Genomic DNA, 26,582 nt, shown 5'->3' on the forward strand with positions numbered 1-26,582 from the left:
GTTATACCTCTTTTCAGAGGGCTCCCGTAGGGGAGACCTATGTCCTCGTTGGGGAGATCTTCCTCTGGACTGAGATCGTTTCTCTTTAGAAAGTGTTTGTTTACTGTTTCCCCACTTCTTTTTAGGAGTAGTGAGATTATTTTTAATAAAAACTTTCTCAGGATTTTCAGTTAGTTGTGGTTTTAATGGTTTCCCACCCAAACTATCTCTTCCTAGTTCTTCATATGGTTTTTCAATAATTCTTGCAAGTTCATGTGGTTGCTCTGCTATATCTGTCTCTTTTAGCTTTTGGCGGATTGCCACGGATGCTGCTTCACCTTTAATGTTGGCTAATAGTATAGCCGAGACCTGTTTGAAATCTTTTAGTAATTTCATACCAAGATTTAAAGCTGGTTCTGGTCTGTATTCATTTTAAATCTGTCTTATAACGTCTGGTATTACCGCCATGGACGGAACACCATGTGTCTTTGTGTAGATTGCAGCAAAGACTGTACCCCAAGTGTCACAGTCCTCCACATGTGGTGCTATCCCCATTGGTAAACAGATTGTCTGAATTCTGTGTTTCAGGGAATACTGCCTCAATTTGGGTAATTTTCTGAGCTAACCAGAACAGAATTTGTTCCCTTTTTGCGGACAATTTACCAATGACTGATTGTATAGTCTGTGGTGTGATTTTGTTTGTGTTCCCCTGGTGAGGGGTGTGCTGTGGAATCCTTACAGTAGGTTGGACTATTAAGGTCCGCATAACATATTGAACCAGTTGTCTATGTATTTTAATTAACTTTTTTAGCTGAGCCAACAGTTCTTGTCCTGTCATGTTATCAATGTCAGGATGTGGTGTATAGCTGGCTAATACCGGCCATGTTGCTCCTGGTCTACCTAGTGGACCGAGCCTGGTAATATGATTTTGATGTTGTAGGGCGCCTTTAAACCAGAGCTGATGCTCTTGGTAAGTTAATGGAATTTCAACGTCCTCGTAAGGAACGTATTCCGCTGGAGGTTCCTCTACTTTGTAGTAGTGGAACTCATGCGTTCCTTCATTTGCTGGAGGAAACTGAATCCTTGAATAGAATACCTCTGTCTGCCGATATGCATGTGCTCTATAACAAAATTTACTTTACCCCCTCTCGATGATACTCCATTATTTATTAGTTTGTAAGTTATAGTTTTTCTTACATTTGCCGGGATGATTATAACATCCGGGTCATTTTGTTGGAGTGTTCTGTTGTCTAAAACTGCTGCAGCTCTTTCCAATTCCTCGTCACTATCCGACATTTTGTTGACCGAAAGTTTTGCAGAGCAAGTTTCAAGGAAACAAAGATTAGGTTCACAATATTTTGGAACACTGTATCCTTCAACGTTGAACAAACCAAAACTAATACATAGGATTTTTCGTCCTACTCAGTTTTGGCGGATATTATCCTTTCACCCACTCCAGATGTCTACAGGAGTATTTTACGGGAAAAAAGGGGTTTGTGTGAAAAGCACGACTGAGTTACTCTAGTATCTAGCATTAAATTATCGCCTTACCAAACGTTGGGCGCCATGTAGTGTAGATCCTATATTCCCAATAGGCTCTGAGCATTGGAATAATATATCCTGTAGTTTAGACGTAGGACCGAGGTCGACTAGGTCTCTACTGAATATATTAAACTTAATTGTGAGTGCCAGCTAGCTCAGAGGTCACTAGAAACTTTCTCTAATTCACAAGAAGGGATTAGTTTTTGACAACCGCATAAACATGACAACTTTGTTTCCCAAGAATAAGAAATCAATCTCTAGAGTCGTGGAAACAATAGATAGTTATTTCACTCAGTCAATCGTCCATGCTTCGTTTCACCAGAGGTGCTGAACAATAGAGAGACGGGCGTTTTCAATAAAAGTATTTATTGAACAGTCTTCTTTCTAAGCATAAGAAATGAACTGCAACAATCGCAATACTGATTATAGAGTACAATGCGTACAGTACGAAGAGTATTATATAATAATACTGTAAAAGCATGATATGGTTTCTAAGCCCTAAAATACATAAAATACATAAAATACATACAGTGATAAATAATGACTAAAAGTACTCAACTGGTGCTTCTAAAATACGCCTACCCCGGTGTACCTAACCTAAGTCTAGTACAAGGGAAGAAGTAAGTGAGGTGTAGCTTAAGTTTAGTATTCTTTGCCAAGAATCTCTTCAAGAATTCTCTAAGGCTCTAATCAGCTCCAGACCTTGGTTTAGAATGAAGGAGGTCTTGTATCTCTCTCTCAGGACTCGATTTTCCAGCAACCCGCAAGGGTAGCCTGGAAAGACTGGAGCTGGATTTCTCAGCAGGAGAAAAGACAGCGTCTCTCAGGGCGTCAGCTGGAGGGTCGGCTTCCTTCGGCACTTGCTGTAGCAGGGTGTCGGGCAAGTAGATAGTCGAACTGCTCCAAACCACTGTGTGTTTGCTTGGGCAAGTGTGGGCATATTTATACCTTGAAGGTGCCAAGTATGACGTAAGGTTGGACATAATAACGTCATCATAGACTCAGTTCTTTGAAAACTCCATGAGTTCTTGGATAAATCTATATTCAAGCAGGGGGAAGTCCCTGACTGCTGAAGGCGGGTTTTTCCAAGAAATCGTTGTGGATTCTCGGAACTAGTGGTAGTAGCCATGCCGTATTTGGGCTGCACAGGCTAAGGCTAAATATGGTTATGATTTCTACGCCTATGTAAGGATAGGGTGATTTATACCTATATATGGACATGAATCGGGAAAATTAGACTAGGGTCCTAAATTCATACACAACACTATGATTTGATTTTTTATGAACCAACCTATTTCTACATAGGTAAATTCTTAACAATCATTACTGTTTGAAAAATTACCATTTGCAATTTAGCAGTCATTATTTTGCAACCAGATATTTGTACATCTGGCCCAGAGTTACATGCTGAATCAGAAATTACACCTCCAATGGCAATGCTGCATTCCCAATAGTTGCCCTGGGATATTTCAGAAGCCAAAAGCTGTTGAAGTGACTGAGTATTAAACTGCCTGAACATGAGTATTTATTACAGGATTTAGATGTGGTACCTCCAATTCCCATGCTAAGTCTTCATCTCCAAATGCTCACTTATGGTGCAAGTTGCAATACTGGGATATTCCGGCTTCCCAAAATTACTGCTGCTCATGGTATAAGTAATTCTAGATGCAAGGGTACCTATGCATTCAAAAAAAGCTCTCAGAGAAGGTGCTGTTTGCTCCTTTTTCTATAGCACAATCATTGTATGCTCTGTTTTAGAATAAGTGTTATTGCATATAACTAGGTTAAAATTCGGCTGCACTTCCCTTCAATCACAAATATTCAAAATAAAGAAATGTCCTTATTATCTAAGACCAGAAGAAAGTGTTGCTACTTTCATATCTGATGGAATGTGTTCTTTCCCTTGAAAGGTTTTTCATAACTTCCACAATTTTAGGGTTTTTACCTTTACCTTCTCAGGGCTGAGATGAGTGAGAATGTTGACAAGTGATTGGGATGAAGAAAGCACTGGTTTAGTTTTTCCAAATGTGTTAGCGGAATCCTCTAGCTGCAGCAATGATTATGGTACTGCTATTGCCATCCCTCATCCTTAGGCCGCTGCAAACACAGTATACATTGCTATAATATTAATGGAGCACTCTTGATGGTTCCCACTCTCAAATTTCTCCTCTGTCACAATAGGTGAATACCTTTCAAGCCCCGTATTGGTTGTATGACCAAGGGTGTTGAATGACCCTTTCTTAGTTGATCCCTGCTCACATGAAATCAGTCTCCAAAGGATTTATTTCATGAGTGCATGTTATCAAGCAACAGATTTTTTCGGTGTATATGCCTGTTGGCACCACATTCCTCTTACAACTTTCAATCTCCGACTTTAGACCCTCACACTGCACTTTGAATACTACAAAGTAACTATTTAATTATACTCAGCCATGATTGTCAATCAATCCATATTTGAAAATGAACCAGGAGATCATCATGGTTTTTCGCCATGTTCATTGGTCCACTTTTAATAGTAAAAAAACATATTTAAATGCCAAATGTTTCTTGATTATTGTTATTCTAGAGTATCTGCCATGGAAAGGTTTTATCTGTAAAAATAATATCAGACTAGTCAGTTCAGTTCATCTCAGTCAAGCACTCTAACCTCATGCTAACCAAATAAACTTAGCGATACAAAAGGGGATGATGGACAGAGCGTTTGAGCAAATCAAACAATCACCCCCAGTCAACTGATCTGGGTTTAATCCATCACCAATCTTTAGCCCACTCAGCCACCCCATTTCAGACATGGCTATATGCAAATCAGTCTGACCCTGTGCCTCATGGGAACAGTCCAGCCCCAACTGCCAAGCCATGTCTTCCATGGACCGGAAACAAGCATCCTGGGACCGGTTTCGGATTCATAATCCTCATCAGCCAGGCTATCTTGAATCCAGTGGCCAAGTGAGCAAGGGACTCACGTCTGAGCATACCCTGCCACACTTAGGGCGAACAAAGCGATACAAAAGGGGATGATGGACGGAGCGTTTGAGCAAATCAAACAATCACCCCCAGTCAACTGATCTGGGTTTAATCCATCACCATTCTTTAGCCCACTCAGCCACCCCATTTCAGACATGGCTATATGCAAATCAGTCTGACCCTGTGCCTCATGGGAACAGTCCAGCCCGAACTGCCAAGCCATGTCTTCCATGGAATGGAAACAAGCATCCTGGGACCGGTTTCGGATTCATAATCCTCATCAGCCAGGCTATCTTGAATCCAGTGGCCAAGTGAGCAAGGGACTCACGTCTGAGCATACCCTGCCACACTTAGGGCGAACAAAGCGATACAAAAGGGGATGATGGACGGAGCGTTTGAGCAAATCAAACAATCACCCCCAGTCAACTGATCTGGGTTTAATCCATCACCATTCTTTAGCACACTCAGCCACCCCATTTCAGACATGGCTATATGCAAATCAGTCTGACCCTGTGCCTCATGGGAACAGTCAAGCCCGAACTGCCAAGCCATGTCTTCCATGGACCGGAAACAAGCATCCTGGGACCGGTTTCGGATTCATAATCCTCATCAGCCAGGCTATCTTGAATCCAGTGGCCAAGTGAGCAAGGGACTCACGTCTGAGCATACCCTGCAACACTTAGGGCAAACAAAGCGATACAAAAGGGGACTGAGGCACAGGGTCAGACTGATTTGCATATAGCCATGTCTGAACTGGGGTGGCAGAGTGGGCTAAAGAACGGTGATGGATTAAACCCAGATCTTTTGACTGGGTGTGAGTGTTTGATTGATTCAGATGCTCCATCCATCACCACCCCCTTTTGTACCGCTTTTGGCCGCCCTAAGTGTGGCAGGGTATGCTCAGACGTGAGTCCCTTGCTCACTTTGCCACTGGATTCAAGCAAGCCGGGCTGAAGATGGCTGGAATGCCAGAAACCGGTCCTCGGAAGCTTGTTTCCGGTCCAGGGAAGACATGGCTTGGCAGTTCGGGCTGGACTGTTCCCATGAGGCACAGGGTCAGACTGATTTGCATATAGCCATGTCTGAACTGGGGTGGCAGAGTGGACTAAAGAACGGTGATGGATTAAACCCAGATCTTTTGACTGGGTGTGGGTGTTTGATTGATTCAGATGCTCCGTCCATCACCACCCCCTTTTGGACCAAATAAACTTAAGCTTATATTAATTAATACTATTTGACACCAGGAAGCTGTTTTTTGCATTAACAATGAATGAGACAACCACAACACAGCAATATCAAGGAAAGAGGTCTTCTACAGATGAAATCAAAAGTCACTAAATCCAACATATCTTCTTCCCATAAATATAAAATTGGTAAAGGCTGACCAAGGAAATAAGCGATAAGCCTGAAATGACAACTTCCTACATAAGTGCATTGGTGACATTGTGGTGAAGTTTTAAATGTCTGTCAATTTATATTTCGGAATGTATACAAGGCCACATGACATGTACTTGAACAGCTGAAAGGGGGAAATGAAGCCACCAGTTCTTAAACATGTGACAGCATTTACTGTTCACCTTAAGTGCTGTCATTAATTGAGTGATTGGCAATGCATCTAAGTAATGTAAAATGAAGCAGGTTATATTGATTAGCAGTGTCATCAAAATTATATTTTACATTTTTCCTTATCTATTGAGGTCCAAAAATGAGAGACTTATTCAAATGATAATAAGAGTGATCACAATCAAACTAGCTAGGATAAAGAGCATTATGAAGTGATAGTCAACATTTTGGATAAATGGGTTCATACAAAGTCATTAGACAAGACACCAATGTAAGAAACCCCATACCATCAAATACGCATATGCCTTTTTCCATCAAGTTGAATGTAACAATTCCATGATACCATGGCTAAGTACTGCATTCATTCATGCATGTTTTTTCAGGCTAGATCTCTTTGTAATGGTTTAAGGATGACTCATTTCACTGAAATAGTCTTTACACTTGCTGGTTTTCCCCTGAACACTTTACTTTTCTTAGTGGTAATTTCAAAGACGCCAACTGGATCCAGAAAATTACCGGAAAGATTCTCTATGTGCTATTCTGAAAGGGGGATCAGTAGTAGCAATGGAGAAAAACAAAGTGGAAGGCCATCGACCTGAATAGCACTTTTCAATCTAATAACAAGTTTTCTACTAATTGACAGTACTTGTATTATTTTGAGTTCAACTCAAGGAAGATATAAAATGGCAAAAGCAATATAAAAAAAAGTGCAGCAACAGTGTCTCATAGAGTAGAAGATGTAAAGTGCTTTTTTCTTGATTGCAGGATATTGCTTATACGTTCAGTAATTTATGTTTATGTTCAAGAATTTTATTTTGTATAAGAGCACAACAATAAAACATAACAAGATTTGCTGTCAAAAACAACAATGAAATCCCTCAACATATTAAAATGGGAATCATATATGGAGGAATAGCATATAAGAATATCAGGATAACCACTAAATAGAAATATTCCGAAAAAACGGGAGGGGAAAGGGAAAAGGGTTAAAGGTGCCAATAAATAACTTATATATAATAAATTAAAAGTAATTAATAAATCCAGTAAGTGACACTAAGAGCTATGCAGTGAAACTGCTGTCAACTTTTAAATCAGGAATACAATCTATAAAGCACATCATAATATCATCAAGGAAGTTTAGTAATTTCTTCATTCCTCTTTCCACAAATACATAGCAACGTTTATAAAATAATATGTCAAGGTGAACCAGAAGAAAATATTTAGAAAAATGAGATGCAATACAGTTGTGTAATTCGCTTAGGTGTTCTGGGGTCTGTGATGATCTGAGGCCTTTTCCAGGGGATTGCCCTATGATTTGTTGTTTGATAATGTTTTTTCAGGATAATTTTACCATTAATGGAACTTGTTTTCCTTTTAACAATTGCAATGATATACGATGTATTTTATTGTGCATTCTTTTATGACACTTCCTATGTCGAAATAAAGATGAAATGATGATGATGAGAATCTATTATTATCAATGGACAGATGGAATAAAGTGCAATCAATAAATACATTCTTACTATTAATTTTATGAACAAAGCATACACCATTCCAACAAGTGTTGTAAGATAAGTTAGAACTACTGTTCCAATTTGCCAAGATTTTTTGTAAAGCTATTGCAAAATAATGGCGATTTGGTTACCTTTAAGGGAAAGTATTTAAACTCATACACTAAACTACCAAGTATAACATTTTGTATTGAAAGTGGAACATTATCTGGAAAATAGCATTTATCTAGTCCCAAATGAATTTTTATAATTTTTCGCAATACATTTTATAAAGTATCCAACATCCAGAAGATACATTTTTGTATATTAATAAGAACATCAATTAAAATACATAAATTTTTTGAAGCGATCATAATTTTAATAGAATGGAATCTACCCCACCAAGATAAATAAAGTGGATACAATTTTTAACATGATTCATTTTAACCTAGAAGTAAATGAAAGTTAAGTTTCAACGTATCCTTAACTGACCTAGAAAACTAAATATCTATGTATTCAAAGTGCACCAGATTACTTTTTTAAATTAGGTTTATAGCCAAAACCATATACTTTACAAAAGAAAGCTAGTATTGAACTGTCAGTTATATTAACATATAGCACAATATTGTCAGCATTGGCAAAACATTTTACTGCTCATTCAGCACAAAAAAGACTTCAATAGTAGAGTTATTTTCAATTTTAGCTAGAAATGTTTGAGGGTAAAGATATAAAGGAGAAGAAAATGGAACATACTTTATTGTTTCTTCAAATGGTGAAAAATGAGGAAGTTATAATGTTAACAAAAATTGATGCAAAAAGAAACGATATTCAGATGATATTGGAACACTTGGGGCCTATATGATGACATCATTAAGCAAATAACATAAAGTCCTAAAGTCCTAAATGAGCTATTCAAAGGCTTTTATAGCATCTTAAGGATAAGGTGATTTCATTGAAGATGCTTTACTAATTATATTTAAAAAACCTTCTGAGCCTAATTTAGATTTTGAGGCGGGCTAAACTGTCACAAACATGGTAGATCTCCCGTTCATATTTTTACTAGTATATCATATCCTATCACATTTGTAATAAGGTGAACAGGATATCCATCACATTTGTGACAGGGTACCTGTCCACCAAACTCTAAACTCTAAATGACCCACTAGCATTACTGGAGTCTATTCTACCTTTTACAAGGCCTACTTGTTTCATTTTAGTTAATTTGGGGATGAGTTTTTCTAAACTAAAAGCTACACTTTTTGTAAATATTATGCAATCAATATTAATTAATGATATTGGCTAATAATTCTAGTAAAAAGACACATCTTTCCCAGGTTTAGGAATAAGGTATAACCATACCCTGTAAAAAGAACTACTCTGGGGATTATTAGTAATGTAAAAATGGTCATGTAATTGTAATACTTTAGGAGAACATAAATCAGAAAAGTGTAAGTAATATACCTAAGGAAAAACCATCTGGACCAAGGGACTTCCCTTTTGCAAAGGTAATTAGACAACTTCTTCGAGGAATAAATGATCTTCAAAAGAGGAAAGGTCTAGTGGGGAATAATAATTTATTTGAATTTTAAATTTATAAATATTGATTTCATCTAGAGAAGGAAAAGATTCTATAGATTACAACTTAGAATACCGGTTTAGGAAAAAAGCAGCAAAATCTCTAGGAACTTCCTTTGAAAGTCCATCATATTTTTAACTGATTGAATTAACATGAGTGTTCTCTTTCTGAACAATTAAGTACTGAACCAAACATTTTCCCACCATATTTTTATGGCCACAGTATTTTGCCTTAACTCTATTTATATTATCAATTGTAGTTATATATATCCTTTAGTAAGAAAAAAGAAATAAACTTTCATCAGTTATAATGCTTTCTTCGAAGTAAGAGATCAAAATCTGAAAAACTGGTGCATGACCAGAAATCTAGATGGGACTGATTTCAGAATGTAATACACTAGCAGTAAGATTTTTACTGGAAAAATATAATCCAACCTACTGTGAGAATATGCACAGGAGGATAAAAATGTAATGTTTTTAAGTCAGGAGGGCAAATTCTCGAGGAATCCGAGAAGACTCCATGCATTATAATGGTATTAAACATTTCTTGCATTGTATTAGTCAATGCATGTTTATTATAAGGTTATGTGGCTACATTAGCATATGAAGTTCGCAGGGTATGCCCAAACGTGGGTCCCTTTCTCGCTTTGCCACTGGATTCAAGCTAGCCTGGCTGATGAAGGGTGTTACCCCAAAACCGGTCCCTGGATGCTTGTTTCTGGTCCAGGGAAGACCTTGCTTGGCAGTTCAGGCTGGACGGCTCCGATGAGGCACAGGGTCAAGACTGATTTGCATATAGCTGAGTCTGAACTGGGGTGGCAAAGTCAGCTAAAGAATGATGATGGATTCAACCCAGATCGGTGACTGGGGGTGAGTGTCTGAAAAGTTTCAGCGCTCCATCCATCATCTCCTTGTGTTTCCATTAGCAAATCACTCAGACCTCTGTGGCATGTGTCTAGTTTACAAATACCTTAAATCAATGCTAAATTTCTTCAATATCTTTTACAATTGCTCAGTGGGGCACCTACACTGACAATACATTTTTGGTTTTGCCATGATACAATTAAAGAAAACAATTAGTTGAGACCTACTGAGTGCTGCATTAGGATGTGACCCTCACCAGACTAATGTTTCTCTGAATTATAATGTCAGAAACCATGGCAGAAAAAAATCAAGTATGAATGAATGCATTTTTATTAACTGTTCGCGTAATTAAAATCATTGCAGCAAAAGCAAAAACGTCATTAGAAGAGAATCATAATTAAACTAAGCAGTTCCTCCCTCCTGCCCCCAGCACCCTCCCCTACTCACCCATATCATGGCTTTGGGCTCAACGGTATGCCCTTAGGCACGTTATACAGTCCTCAGTGTTATTCAAAATTCATTTTGATTAAAAGCAAATTGTGAAAAAAAGAAAATCAAACTTTTGAAAATACTCGGACTTGATAGTTCTGATTAAAAGAGCGGCACTCCTTGGTGCCTGTCGGGGACCAGCCTGCTTGCTGCAGTGTGATTTGGCGTGCCATGTCAGTTATAGGAGCAGGATTGCATTCCTGCGAGTCCTTTAAGGCGATCCTGATCAGGTGCATGAATTTCCCCAATCTTGCTAAAATCATTGAATTTGATTTGGAAAAGCATAATGCTGAGGCTTCTCTGCAGGTCTTTACTCCATTGACAGTACAGATCAGACGAAGGAGGCGCCGACGTTCATTATTCAGTTTGGGGCAACAGCATAAGAGGTGCAGCCAAGATTCCTTCGGGAAAGAGCACAGACTACATTCTGCATGTTCTCCCTTACATGCCTATGCTGGATTAAAATCAGCGGTGCATAACATTATGAATCTCATAAAAAGTATTTTATTTCGGGCCTTAAGGTCTTGAGCAAAGGATGTTTCATAGATTTGTTTCCTTACTACTTTTTTCCAGGCATTGAGTGAAATTTCCAGAAGCCGTATTCTTGCTGCCTCTAGGCTGGCATGTCAGACTGATCCCACCTCCGAGAAGGTGGATCTCAATTGATATCTTAAGGAGTCTGATGAAGCCCTCAAGATCCTTAGGTATAGCTTAATAAGGTCCCCCTGGCACGTCAGATCTGGCCTCCCGAGGCCAAGTTCCAATCTCAGCCTGGATTTCCTGGGTGTCCTCAGGATATGGAACACTGATTTGTATGCTTTAGCTAAAGTTAAAAAGGCATCCAATGACAGAGGGAAGGCCAAGTGGCAGTAACTGATAGCTGGAAGCAGTTTTGCTTTTAGAAAAGTCAATATTAGTCCAGCCGAAGGACTTAGCAGATGTTGGCTGAGTTGCGTGACATTGTTGGCCTTGGAGATTAGATGTTTCAATTGCATGTTTGCCTTGGCCTGTTCTGAGAGCCAGACCCCAAGATTATTATAGGAAACCACTGTGCCGATTTGCAGATCACCCAGGAGCCATGGTGCTTGGCTTTTGAGGTGGTATCTCCTGAAGATGACTACTTTAGTCTTCCCCTGGTTGACTGTCAGGGAGTTACCCTTATTAAAGCAATCCAAAGCATGTAGGGCTCTTTTAAGGCCCACTTTGGTGTGGTCCATTATTGCTGTGTCATCAGCATATTGTAGTACCGGGAACCTAACACTTCTCAGCCTAGGCGCTACTAAATTGGCACCTTGCAGAGCAGCTCCCAGGTCTGCGGTGTATAGATTTAATAGGATCGGTGCCAACACACTGCCCTGGTGAAGCCCTATGTTTGTGGCAATTTGGGGGGTCACTGTATAGGAACTTGTTTTGACCTACACCCAGGTATCCTCATATAGGGATCTTATTGCGTTCAGAAGTTTAGATGGAATTCCCCAGTTGTCTAATTTTCACCATAACCTTCTTTGATCTACTTTGTAAAAAAGCTCTGATGTAATGGATGATACAGCAAAACAATGGAGGACTTTTCTTCTTCACCTCCTGGTTTGATAAGTGAGCTAACGCAAGGATGGTATTCACAGCTGACGACTGTGACCTGAAACCTGACTGATAGAAGGGGAGAATGCCTTTTTCTTGTGCCCAAGATCCATATCATTCAAGGGGAGATGAGTGTAAGCCTTAGCTTCAAGATCGGTAAGGGCGATAATCCTGTAGTTTGATGGTTTCAAACAGTCGCCTTTTTTAAAGATGGGGACAAGTATGGAGCCCCTCCAAGAATCTAGTGTTGTAGCTGTAAAAAGGATTTGGTTAAAGAGCGGGGTTAGGATTGCTGTCCAAACATCTGCAGTTATTTTAAATACAGGTGCAGGTAACCCGTTTGGCCCTGGAGCTCCATCGTTCCTCATTTTCTGAAAGGTTGTGATAACCATGTTGGAATTTATCAAACATGTCGACCTGCAATGTCCTCGCTTCCCAGGTGCTCTGATCTGTAGAGCCGTTGTCAAAGGGAGCATTCGAATCTTGGAAGTTTATTGCCCCTCTCTCCAGCTCTTTGCTTCAGAGCGACCTTTATTTGAGGGAGCGTACAAATATAGTTGTGTTACGTGCTTTAACCAATCATGCTCGCCACTCTGTTTTCTCGTGGTGGCCCTCGACTGCTCAACTAGTTGATGTGCCTCCACAGTGCGGAAGGGTTCTTTTGTCTTCAACAGAGAGAAAACTTTAAGCCATTCCCTTTCTGTATGTTCCTTTTTGTGTTCCCACAGTTTCTTTCTTAAGGCTGACCATAGAGCGGTAACCAACGGTCCCTCAGTTGGGTTGCCCCCTCTTTTCCTTGCTTGTAATGCCTTATGGAAGGCCTGTTTTCCTTCAAGTATCTGTTTCGGGTGTTGTTTCTTTCCTACAATTGATGGCGCTTTGAAGCACGTACGTTGATGCTGAGGATTTGCCAGATTCAATTGGAGGTCCTCTGCGATATTCTCCCAATCCTTTATAGGTGGTAGATGCGTTGGTGGAGTGCCTTCCTGCTTCAGATCCAGCCAAGCTTGCATCTTATCTCCTATATTTTCTGGCCATTTTATCCTTTGGAGGATTTTATGCTTCTCTTCCCCTCTTGACTCTCCTAATAATTGAAAGATAGTGGCTGTTGGTACTTCAAACTGTATCACAGCTCTCCAGGGCATGCAGTCACTTTTGGCCCTGTCCTTGACTTTGAAATATTTCAATCTAGCTGCGATGGATTCACTGACTATGATGTAGTCAATTCTCAAGATATTCACATAGGGTTTACCTATGCCTTTAGGGTTTTGGCAGTCATTGGCTACAAGGAGTTGTGGTTGAACCCTTTTATGATACATAATAATTCCATGCTTTAAAGTAGATTATCGTTTTGGTCAAGGGGCAAATTTATAGCTGAATACATCATTAGCAGTGGAATACTGGGTAGGGAAATAAGAATAGTGTTCCAACTTGCCTTTTTATAAAATGAGAGATATTTTTACAGAAAATGTAAGAGGGCGGGAAGGTAGGTCTGTGTATTCCCCTGGCGGTATCTAGAATGTTTGCGGAGTTGAGGATGAGATCAGAGTTCAAATATCCTTTTTTCTATGGTTCATGCAGGTTTTCATTAAAATGGCTGCCAGCATTCTTTTTATAATGTAGCAGCAGATGAATGCACATGGCACTTTTACTATGTAAAAAGGTTTTACATATGTTTGTAACTTTTGCGACCAGCTAGTTAATTTGTTTCTACATGATATATTTATATGAAATATCAGACGTTTTACATGTGTTGCATTGTACCTTTCTCTTGCTAAGAGAGTTATCGCTGTTCATGGAGTCTAACATCTGGCTCATACAATACATGACCCTATGGATACATGATATAAGGAAATGGTTAACTAAAAAGATTCCAAAGTTCAAACAGATGATACAATCATACATGATTTAGCATATGGATCGATATAGGATTGTGTGTGAAGGGCAAGGAAGAACAAGGTCACAAGGACCTTAGGATAGTGATTGGGGGTGGAGAGCGATAATAATGCTGAATAAGACCAGCAAAACATCATTCCAATAAAAATTTGAAGAAGAGTTTCTTCATCCTCTCTCTATCCAATCAAGTTGTAAATGACATTGAAACATTGATAATCCTAAATCGCAACGATGAAAAACTTCAGATCCAACTAAACCCCAGTGATACCCAAATCCACCTACTTATAAAGTAAAAGACAGCTACCTATGCAAGTCTTGCTTCTCTCTCTCCCAACTTACCCTGGATTTCCCATGACCCATGATAACAAAGCTCTCCTTCTCACTAAAACAAACCTCAATATGCACAGCTCTTGACCTTGAGGATTTCACTCAACAGGGGATCCCTTGGCTAGATCACATTGATTCTTTATTGAGAATCACTTGTCATTCAATCAATCAATCAATCAATCAATCAGGGTACTTGCAAAGCGCGCGACATACCCGTGAGGGTCTCAAGGCGCTGAGGGGAGGGGGGGGGGGGTGCCGCTATTGCTCGAAGAGCCAGGTCTTGAGGAGTCTTCTGAAGGCGAGAAGGTCTTGGGTGTGGCGCAGGTGGGTTGGGAGGGTGTTCCAGGTTTTGGCGGCGAGGTAAGAGAAGGATCTGCTGCCGGCGGTTGTACGTTCGATGCGGGGGACATCTGCGAGGGCGAGGCTGGCGGAGCGGAGCTGGCGGGTGGGGGTGTAGAAGCTGAGTCTGCTGTTCAGGTAGGCTGGTCCGGCGTTGTGGAGTGCTTTGTGTGCGTGGGTGAGGAGCATGAAGGTGATCCTCTTGTCGATGGGGAGCCAGGGCAGGTCTCTCAGGAGGGGGGTGATGTGGCTGCGGCGGGGGGCATTGACGATCAGTTGGGCGGAGGCGTTTTGGATGCGTTGTAGCCGCCGTTGGTGTTTGGCTGGGATTCCTGCGTAGAGTGTGTTGCCGTAGTCCAGTCTGCTGCTGACGAGGGCCTGTGTCACTGTTCTTCTTGTTTCGGTCGGGATCCATTTGAAGATCCGGCGGAGCAATTGTAGGGTGTTGTAGCAGGAGGAGGAGATGGCGTTGACTTGCTTGGACATTGAGAGGGAGGAGTCGAGGATGAATCCTAGGTTGCGTGCGTGGTCGGTTGGTATCGGTGCTGTCCCTAGAGCGGTCGGCCACCAGGAGTCGTCCCAGGCTGAGGGGGTGGGTCAGAGGATGAGGACCTCCGTCTTGTCCGAGTTCAGTTTCAGACGGCTGCTCCTCATCCAGTCGGCGATGGCCTTCATGACCTCGTGAATGTTGGTTTTGGCGGTGTGGGGGTCCTTGGTGAGGGAGAGGATGAGCTGGGTGTCGTCGGCGTAGGAGATGATGTTGAGGTTGTGGTGGTGGGCCACTTGTGCCAGGGGGGCCATGTAGATGTTGAACAGTGTCGGGCTGAGGGATGAGCCCTGGGGGACGCTGCAGATGATGTCGGTGGCTTCTGACCGGAAAGGTGGGAGGCGGACGCTCTGGGTTCTGCCGGAGAGGAAGGACGTGGTCCAGTCAAGGGCCTTCTCTTGGATTCCGGCTTCTTGGAGGCGTGTCTTTAGGGTGCGGTGGCAGACCGTGTTGAATGCGGATGACAGGTCCAGGAGAATGAGGGCTGATGTTTCGCCGTTGTCCAGTTGGCGTCTGATGTCGTCGGTGGCGGCAAAGCAGGCTGTCTCAGTGATGTGGTTTCATCTGAATCCGGATTGGGACGGGTCCAGGATGTTGTTGTCTTCGGGGTGGCTGGTCAGTTGAATGTTGACAATTTTCTCGATGACCTTTGCCGGGAACGGGAGCAGGGAGATGGGTCGGACATTCTTGAGGTCCTTGGGGTCCGCCTTGGGCTTTTTGAGGAGGACGTTGATTTCGGCGTGCTTCCAGCTTTCCGGAAATGACGCTTTTTTGAAGGAGATGTTGATGACCTTCCGTAGTTGGGGTGCGATAGCCGCGTCTGCTTTATTGAATACGTGGTGTGGGCACGGGTCTGACGGAGATCCTGAGTGGATGGAGTTCATGATCTTGCGTGTCTCGTCGTCGTTGGTGTTGGTCCAGGAGGTCAGGTGGTTGGCGCTGTTGGTGATCGCTGGGGTGGTGGAGTCATGCATCGTTGGTGCGGTTGTGGAGTTGAAGCTGTCGTGGATGTCAGCTATCTTGCGGTGGAAGAAGATGGCCAGTGAGTCGCACAGTTCTTGTGAGGGCGGGATGTCGTTGGCGCTGGTGTCGGGATTGGAGAGTTCTTTCACGATGCGGAAGAGCTCTTTGCTGTTGTGTGCGTTGTGATCCAGGCGGTCTTTGAAATAGGATCTCTTGGCTAGTCTGATGAGGTGGTGATGTCTGCGCATGAGGTGGTGATTCAAGGCACACATCACAAAGAAAACACCGGTAAGGTAAAACTTTATCTTCTTAAACCAACATCTGCACTGGCATCCAACCATGATGCATTTATTCCTAAACCTGTACTTTTCTCACACACTGGACTTAAGCTATCCTACTCATAGCAGCACAACTAATAACAGGTGTATTTGTAAAGCGCACGTTTGCCCCAGCAACAGGGCATCTTGGCGCTGAAATAACAGATGTATATTGTTACCCAACTCAATGGTACTCATTTTATCGACCTCAAATGGATGCAAGGCTGAGTGGACCCGCGGGATTTGACCCTGTGACCATGAGGTCAAACACAGGCCCCTGCAGTGGATGCATTAGTCCACTGAGCCACCAGACCCGGCTGGGGTTTGAGGGCATCACCCTGATAGTATTCCATTTGTTCTCCCTCAAAGCCCACTGTTCTTTAAAATCAAGTTGCATGACATACAAAGTTGTCATCACTGGCCTTCTTGGTAGAATCCCGAATACCAGTGCAAAGACCAAGGAGTCAAACCATTTCAGAGCAGGAACTAGAAAAATGAGATGAAAAGATGACCTACTACTAAGCTTTCTCAGTTGACGCCCCTAAACAGTGAAACAATTTTGCCTTCCAAATCAGACTTACCTCATATGTTGTTCAATTCACAAAATAACTAATGAACCACTTTCTCAAAGCAAATCTCTTCTACCACAGCTAAAGGCTACATAGACCATGACATTCAAGCCTCACATGTCTATGTGGCTAGCTGCTTCTAAATCCTAGCTATGTCGCTTAACATGACTTTCACCTTTCCAGCACCATTCTAGTTCTGCATACATTCCCCTCTGCTGTGCTAAACAATTGTGAAGTACCTTGATACACCAACATGTTTTACTTTTTGTAAATTGTATCCTTGGTACAGTTGTTTTGCACAAAATATGTACCAAATTTACATCAGATTCGAAATCTGTGTCAATTGCACCTCTGATTTAGGTGAAAGCTTCTTAACTTGTGTAAACCAACATATTCTATTTCAGTATTTTCAAGGTCCTTTCGGTAGCCTTTTTTAATTTACATTTTATTAAACATACATTTTCTTATCAGTTTTAAATATGTTTCCCATGCAGCTTTTATAAACTTTAGAACTCTAATATTAGACTTTGCTCAACTGTTACAAAAATATTTATTGTACAGTAGTCTAACACCATCTTTATCACATTAGTGCACACCGTTGCTTGACATAGTAATTTTTTGACAAAAGAAATCTGACATCCTATAAATTTGAAGTTAACTTATGCCCCTCTTCATTTATAATCAATATTTGTTTCACTTGAGTCAAATTGCAATGAACTCACACAACATATTAGCTGCTTCACAGTGATAAGCTTCAATGGGGGAGATCCACATGAGATTTGAAGAGCACCTTTAAAGATATTTCTCTCTGGCAAACATTAAGTGATTCTGTCTTTTTAGTCAATAGTCCACACTCAGAATGTGCAGAACAAATGTTTTATTTTAGTTTTAATTCTAAGGAAAAATCAAATGTATTAATAAATGATTACATTGCCCAGTAATCATCCCTAAGTACCTCCTACATCTAACATTATTATCTGGGGGAGGGTAGGGGGTTGGGGGGAGGTGCAGTGGACTACCTTTGATTGTGAGGTTTTGGAGAATAAGAGACAGGAATTAGTTTTCTAGCTTCGTTCCTCACAAACTTTTATCAATTTGCAGTTCGTGAAGTGTCTGGATGAAACAGTCATAAACTATGGGGCTTGTTATCCCAATAGACCTGTAGCTGTTGTTATTGGCCCAATCGATATTAACAGGCCACTTATAATATGACTGCAGAGATATAGAATAATGAGTTGACCCTACAAATCTTAACATATTGTTCAGCAAATATTTAGTCTATTTGACAATTTTCTATCTGTCATTCATAAGTATATGTCTTTGCAGATGGAGATCAGTGTGAGTCAGTACATTGCAACTATGGGGGCTCATGTGTTGATGGAATTGGCGAATACACATGTCTATGCCTGGAAGGATATGAGGGTAAAAACTGTGAAATTGGTAAGTTCTCATTTAAAGTAAATGACTATTGAATCTAGCTGTGGGTAAGAAAAGCTGATAATAGGGTTTGGAAGGAAAACATTCAGGAAGCCAAAGGAGTGCTGATCAGCAAAGTGGAAGCCTTTTGTCAGTCAACAGGGAAAACACATATTTAGCAGTGAAAGCAGCACTATAAACCTATGAGAAGGAAAGGTGATTCCAGCAGGAATACATGGTGCTGATATTGGCGAATTGAGGATGCATCAGTTCTTTATGGAGCGGAACAGATATTTCTAAAAACCTATCGTGCTCTGTACAACAGCTGGGCTAGGCTGAATAAAGTACAGTTCCCAAATTTTAGGAAAATGTGTCATATTATTTTGATTAGGTCCAACAAGACCAAACCAGGTTTAAGATTGCTTTTGTTGGAGGATTAGCCTCTGACAACTCTCAAGTCTTTTTTCAACATTGTCAGCAAGGCCTCATCTTTAATTCGCCCTATTGCTGCTATTGATTTAGATGCAGAAAAAGCATTTGATAGGATTGGTTATGACTTTATGTTTTACACATTAAAATAGGCTGGATTTCCATCTAAGTTGATCGCTTTAATTTCTCTACTATATTCAGGTCCCAAAGCCTCAATCTTTGTTAATGGTAAAAACTCAGATTATTTTCCACTATTTAGAGGGATACGACAAGGGTGCCTCTTATCTCCTCCTTTCCAATATGGCCCTCATCAGGTTAAAATGTCAGTCTACACTGATGACATTCTTTTATAGTGTTCTAATTCTGCAACCTCTCTCCCACCTATTTTCTCAGCTTTCAGGATATTGACTTAATATTGATAAATGTAAAGTTTTGCCTTTAAATGTGCTATGTCAAAAACACTTTTTTGTCCTCGCTGGTTTTTCTTGGTAATATTCTAAAATAACATATATAGGCTTGTGGTTTCGTCTGACAATTCCTGAAACATTAAAACAACATTTTGACCACATTACTAAAACATTAAATGATACCATGCCCCGTTGGCATCATCTCTTTCTGTCTTGGTGGGGCCGTACAGACTCGATTAAAATGATGCTCACTCCTCAGATTTTATATATTATTTACATGATTCTGGTTCTCATTCCTGAGTATTATTTTAAGAAATTAATTCTCTCTTACTAAAATTTCTTTGGAAAGGCAAACCTCCTCGTATAGCTTTTTCCTCTTTAAAAAAGGCAAATCCAGGGGAGATCTTTGGTTTCCTGATTTCAAAACTTATCATTCTGCATTTTCCCTAAAAGAAGCTGCCCGTTGGCTCTCTTCGGAGCCCCCGTATTTCCTCCGTTGTGGATAAAAATAGATATATTTCTCATTACCCCCTTCGATTTTCAGTAAATCCTCATTTTTACTTCCAATATTTCTTCTTTACGTTCCCCTATCATATCTCATTCCCGCAAACTCTTAATTCCTCTCTTACTGACTTGGTATCCTTCAACTAACTCATATCAACATCAATCCATTTGGCATAATAAATCAATACGAATAAAAAATGTTCCATATATTGGAAAAATTGGCTTTCTAAGGGCTTATGTTGGATCTCCCAACCTCTATTTGACAATGAACCCCTCTCGTTTACTCATCTCCAAACAAAGTTTTCTCTACCAGCTTCCTTTAAACGGCAATATGATCTTCTATGCCCCACCCTTAACCAATACTTTCTTACTTTACCAAACACGTCCAACCTCCCTGCAAACTGTTTTAACCTTTTTCCAATATTAGATACTTCCCCCTCTTCTCCCACTGTATACAAATCCCTACAATTACCCATGGATAGACTCAAACCAAAGATTGATTTGGCTTGGGAAAAAGACTTACTACAATTTTGGCCAACCAGTACTTGCGATAAGTTTTGGTTGAGGCTTCAAAAAAAACTCACGAGCTGCTAATACCACACGAACCCTTTATTTTTTCTACAATTGGGTGCTTTTTCCTCCTGTGATTCTAGAATCTTTCACACCGGACATGTCCTCTACTTGTTGGTCCTGTTCCTGTCCTACTGCTGATTTAAAACACATGTTATTTAAGTGTCCCCCATCCACTAATTTTGGCAATTGGTCCAGTCCCAAATTAAGAAAATGTTCAAAGTTAAGATCCTCATTTCTATAATAAACCTATTCCTAGGCACTCTGTTGCCCAATTAGCCTCAGTCACTATTGAGTTTTAAATTGTTAGACCTATTGTTAGCTGTTGCTTTTCACCTAATAACCTCAAATTGGAAACAAGCAGATAAAGTTACTTTTAGATTCTGGTGGAACGCCTTGTGTTTCCATCATAAACCACACACTAATTATGTCTCCCCTATTTCTCTAGTGATTAAAAAAAATCTCTCATGGCTTCCATTAACCGCATATTTATCCATATCTGCCTCTTCTATTGTTAAATTTATTACTGTAGCAGATGATGTTCGGAAACCACTCTTTGCCTCTTTTTTCTTAAAGGATTAGAAAATAATGTTCTCTTATAGTTTTTTACCATGCTATTTTAGTTTCACTTATTGTTATGCTTCCAGTGGTAAATCATTTATTATTCTTGCCTTTTATTCTTATACTATAAATTAATTATATATTGTTCTTCCTCTCCCCCCTTTTGTCTTGGTTTATAATGTATATATTCCTCTTTTTTATACAGCTTGATAGTCATATTTCACTTATATCTTGTTTTCCATACAACTTTTATGTTAAATAAGATTTGTTGTACTTATTATAATGCTGTTACTTTTCTTGTGTTCTTTAATAAATTCAAACTTAAAAAAAGATTGCTTTTGTTTACATTCTGAGGTGACACAGCTTGACAGCTCTAACTGGATTGCTGCTATTGGAGCATTGTCAAGTATGTTATGCATCAGATTGAACCCTGTCGGAATTGGCACAGTGAGCAAAATATAAGGCTGGAATCTGCCAGATGTCAACATTTACTGTCCATTTGTATTTGAGGACACACTCTTTATTTTATTTGCATAAATACTCTCTTGGTTTTCATATAGTTTTACCATAGTTGTGCCATTTCTTAGTGCTGTAAATTAAACAGTACTCAGTTTTGTATCTTAAAAGGGTGGACTACTCTTGTCATGATGGAACTGCAGATAAGTGCATGATCAGCAAATGTTCAGTTAACTGAACCATCCTGCAGTCATACTTAAATATTATTGGTAGTCGCATACTCAGTGTAAAAGCCTTTGTGGAACTAATTAGATGAAATCTCTTTAGCACGTCTGTTGCTACTGGCAGAAAATGTGAGACATTATAGATCCCTCACAAAAATTAGACAATCTGCAACAAGGAGTGTAGCCAAAGTCTTCTAAATATTTAAAATAATTTGCACACTGTTGTGCTTGTTGCCATTATTATCTAGAAAATCCTAAAGATCAGGAAAAATTATCTTCAAAACAAATAAGCTGCCAATCTCATTTAAATTGGTTATGTTGTTTGAGAAAATTATACCCCAGTAAAATGGGCGTACCAGTGACATTGGTTACTACATAGTACAGGGAAGTTGGCAAAACTTGGAACATGTAATCAGAGAACTCTCGACAGGGGGTTGGATCAGGGTTGATGGTTTGTCTGCCAATGCAGAACATGCAAGGGGAGTGAGGTAAGGTAAACTGTTGACAGGACAGGTTAACCAAATTGTCCATGTTGCAGATACCTGTTGAATCAAGTAGAATCCATTTTAAACTGGTAAACTCAATCCATCTAACTTCTGGTATAGGATGAGCCAGGTTCCCTCTAGCCAGTATGATCCCACAATCCACCCCTTTTATGCCACACAGCTCATAATTGCTTTGCTCTAACTATCCAACCATCTAACTTTGCAATCCTGTAAACCATTTCCCATCTGAAGGCTTTTCCTTTATTTGAACTTCCTTAAAATAAATATTGAACGAATATCTGGAAATCAAGGTCAGCCTGGCTATACCTCTTTTCTTAACTGTGAGTTTTCATGGCTGCATAGCAATTTTGCTATCTTATCAAGAGATCATTTTTTTTGTAATTAAGATGAAAATGCATTTCAATTTCTTGAACTTTTCATAATATAGAGTTTGGGTATATTTCCAATATGAACCATCTCTTTTGCAGAGGGGCCTCGATCACTATTCTAAAAAGTGAATGGTGAAGAAGGCTCAAGTAAACTTCGTGTACACCTTTTCAAAATATGCTGAGAAAATCTGATCATGGTAAAGGAGATGTTCAAAGGAAGGAAGGAACATGAGATGGATAAAAGGGGGATGATACGGAAATGGAAATCAAAAGAGAGCCTAAGGTTATAAGATAAAAAATTTATAATAAGGGAGGGTAGAAGACAATGTGAGAGAGAAAGGAAGAGCAAGTAGTAAGATATGCATTTGAATGATAGTTAAAGCATATACAATTTTGAGAGTTGTTCTTTTGAATGAACAATTTGCTTTCATTTTAAAACATTTCCTTGAGAGAAATTTCCCAATTAACACATTTCGAGCTGCTGTCAGGTTTTAACCTATTTTCCTACCCCTGATTTTTTTATTGGAAATTTCTAAATTAGAGAACCTTGTAAATATGCACTAATTAGAAAATGATGGGACTACCCCATTAAAATATTACTTTTAAAGCACCCCTCTGGAAGTCATGGTCGTGTCTTTCATAACGATGCACATGCCTCTTCGAAATTGCAGGTTCCAATGTAGTTGCAACATAATAGGCTAATGAAGTTTGTTTATCTGCAACTGCATTGCATAATGCAGCCTCCCTTCTCCATATCACAGTATCTGCTCTTCTGCTCTCTGCTATGGTAAAATCTCTGGGTACCTATTTGCATCTCTAGTGCTGCGAGTAGGTTTTTGTGCTTGTTTTATTCACAATGCAGTAAAGACAGGCTCCAATGAGAGAGAGAGAGAGAGAGAGAGAGAGAGAGAGAGAGAGAGAGAGAGAGAGAGAGAGCGAGAGAGAGAAAGAGAGAGAGAGAGAGCTGAAGGAGGAAGTGTTTGACGACTGTTAGGGAGGGAGAGGAGGGAGTTGGGGAGAATGAACCACCATGGGGGTAGGGGCAGCACATAATTGGCCTGCTTGATGGATAAGAGATGGAGTTCTACTTCCCATGGGATGTGCCCCATTTTACATGCTACACCTTATGCCTTCTTACATTGAAGAAGAGGGACAAGAACAAAGACGGAGTCTAGAACCAACCTGCAGCACTAAAGCTCACTTCAGATAGGGGATGGGTCGGCCATATGACTAACAGATGTTAGTTCCTGCGAATAAAGGTGGTGTAAAGTTGTGAATAAACACAGAAAGGTAAATAGTCTTTGGATTATGTTTATTCATAAGCACCCTAACCATCAGCTATCAGCCAGTAACTGACTCTACAAGAATCTCCCCACGTTGAACATTCTAAGTTCTATAAAATACACAAGTAATGGAAATGGAGATAACACTACACATCCTCTTTCTTATAATAAAGACTAAACTTAAATTAAAAAGAATTAAGATGAAAGCATAGATGAAATTGCACATAAAAAAATGAGCACAGAATACAATGCTTTAAATGTACATAGATAAGACATAAAGAGATCTTTAACTAGTATAGTCTTTGAGATAAGATGGAACTCTCTTAATGCGAGAACTAAACCTTTGTGGAGTTACTTTTGCATCATCACAACAAATGGAATCCTTTATATTTGATTTATCAACAAATGTGTAATCCTTTACAATAGGAACACGATTTAAATTCCATATTTTACCATTTTCCAATTTGACTGAGTTTTTAAAACATTTTATAACATGCAGTGGAGCAGAGTATTTTGACCAAGCTAAAGCTCCTACAGGTGCTCTGACCCGAACTACATCACCAACCTCAATCTTCCCTTCCTTTACTCTTTTCCTTTCATCATAGCAAATTTTATTCCTTAACTGAATTTTCTCCTCTCTTACCCTCCAATCACCATTTCCATTGTTTATTAACCCTTTACGCCAACACATCCAAGCTGGACTCAAACTCGTATTAGGAATTCTCCCTTTAAATAATTCAAAAGGAGTTTTCTTAGTAGTCATTTGTGGTGAAAATCTATGTGCTAGAATGCATTTTTGTAATTCCTCCTTCCAATCCATAGAATTTACCCTAGAAAGTTGTACATTCTCCTTAATCACCCTGTTGAACCTTTCCACAGTTTCATTAGTTTCTGGATGATAAACAGATGATCTTTTATGTTTTATTCCACAAGACTTTAAAAATTCTGACATCATGCTCGAGCAAAATTGTGGACCATTATCTGATAAAAGAGATTTCGGAAAACCTTCCCTTCTAAAAACTTCTTTGAGAAAAGAAATAACACATGAAGAAGTAACTTCAGAAACAGAAGAAACTTCCACCCACCTAGAATACAGATCAATCAAAACTATCAAATAAGGTGTACGATGCTCACCAGCAAGAGGACCTACAATATCTATAGCAATGTCTGTTGGAAGATTGCGACAAACCATGGGAGTGGTACGTGATAATAAAATGTTGTCGCTTACCCTAGATTGCAAACACTCTCTCACTTCTCTTTCTATTTCCTGATCCATCCCTGGCCACCAAAATGAACACCGAATTCTTTCCTTGGTTTTAACAATTCCTGAATGACCCTGATGAGCCTCTTCAATCAATCTTCTCCTCAAAGAACAAGGAGGAATTAACTTAGTACCCCTCAATAAAATTCCATTCTCCACTGACAACTCATTTTCAACCAAATGCCATACCTTTTCAAAAGAGCTGTCCCAATTAACCTTTCCTTTGACTAAAGCAATTATTTTCTCAATTTCCGAATCCTTACCAATTTCCTCCAACCACTCATCTTCAAGTATGGCACCAGAAGTAATCTCACATACATTAACTTCATTTTCACATGTTTCATCTTCCTGATCAACTCCCTGAACTCCATCAACCAAACGTGATAGACAATCAGTAAACACATTATCAACTCCTGGTATATAGTCAACACTGAAATTAAACTCCTGCAGACCAATAACCCATTTTCGAATCCTTGACGAAACACTATCTAAACCTTTCATCATAAAAATCTCTCTTAATGGTTTATGATCCGTACAGACTAAGAACCTCATACCGCATAGAAAATTCTTAAACTTCCTTAGTGCCCAATAAATAGCCAGAGCCTCCTTCTCTATGACGAAATAGTTCAGTTCCGCACCCCTCAAACTCCTAGAGGCACAAGCAATAAGTTTCTCTTGACCATTCCTTCTTTGTTTTAAAACAGCACCCACACCCTTGGAACTAGCATCTGTTACTACAAAAGTCTCCTCAAAGGGTACAAATGCTTGCAAATCCGGAGCATCAACCAAATCCTGTTTAACATCACTAAACTCCCTTTGACATTCATCTGTCCACTTAAATTCCTTATTTTTACCTAGAAGATATCTCAGATTGCTAGTTTTCTCTGCTAAATTGTTTATACATTTTCCATAGTATTCAACCATTCCAAGAAATGAAACCACTTCTTCCTTGTTTTTAGGCGAAACCAGATTCTCAATAGTGTCAACCAACTCTTTTTTAGGTGTGATTCCACTTCCTGAAATATGATGTCCCAAATAATTCACCTCATTGACCGAAAACCTACATTTTTCATATTTTAACATTAAACCAGCATTTTCCAATCTTTTCAGCACCATTCTTAAAGTCTTGTCATGTTCTTGTTGATTCACTCCATAAATTAATAAATCATCCTGATAACATTTTACAGATTTTATTCCTTTCAAAATTGAATGCATGACCTGCTGAAAAACTGACGCAGCCGACACAAGACCAAACGGCATTCTCCTATATTTGAATGCACCCATCGGCGTTATAAATGCCGTTAGATCAATATTTGGTGGAGGAAATTTATCCACTACAACTTCCCTGTTTAAAGATCTTAAATCACAGCAGAGTCTTATCTCCCCATTGGGTTTGTTAGCGACAACAATTGGCGCCAACCATTCAGTTGCTTCTACAGAAGTAATGAGCTCCTGTTTTTGCAATTTCTTTAGTTCTTGCTCCACCTTCTCTTGTATGGCTATTGGAATTCTCCTAACCTTTGCAATAACAGGTACAGCATCTTTTTTTAATTTTATACAATGTTTATAACCTTTTAAACATCCTAATTCTGAAC

The 26,582-nt window shown here is 39.7% G+C and overlaps 1 protein-coding gene across 1 annotated transcript in view; it reads left to right on the forward strand.

The window, feature by feature from the left end:
- Positions 1–26,582, forward strand: part of LOC144772975 (coagulation factor X-like) — a 261,014-nt gene that overhangs the window by 57,258 nt on the left and 177,174 nt on the right. Inside the window, exon 4 of the mRNA XM_078657698.1 lies at positions 18,329–18,442. Coding sequence (XP_078513824.1) covers positions 18,329–18,442 — 114 coding nt within the window. The remainder of the gene's footprint in view (positions 1–18,328; positions 18,443–26,582) is intronic.

The sequence above is a fragment of the Lissotriton helveticus genome, chromosome 8 (assembly GCF_964261635.1).
Source record: "Lissotriton helveticus chromosome 8, aLisHel1.1, whole genome shotgun sequence".
In the NCBI taxonomy this organism is placed as follows: domain Eukaryota; kingdom Metazoa; phylum Chordata; class Amphibia; order Caudata; family Salamandridae; genus Lissotriton; species Lissotriton helveticus.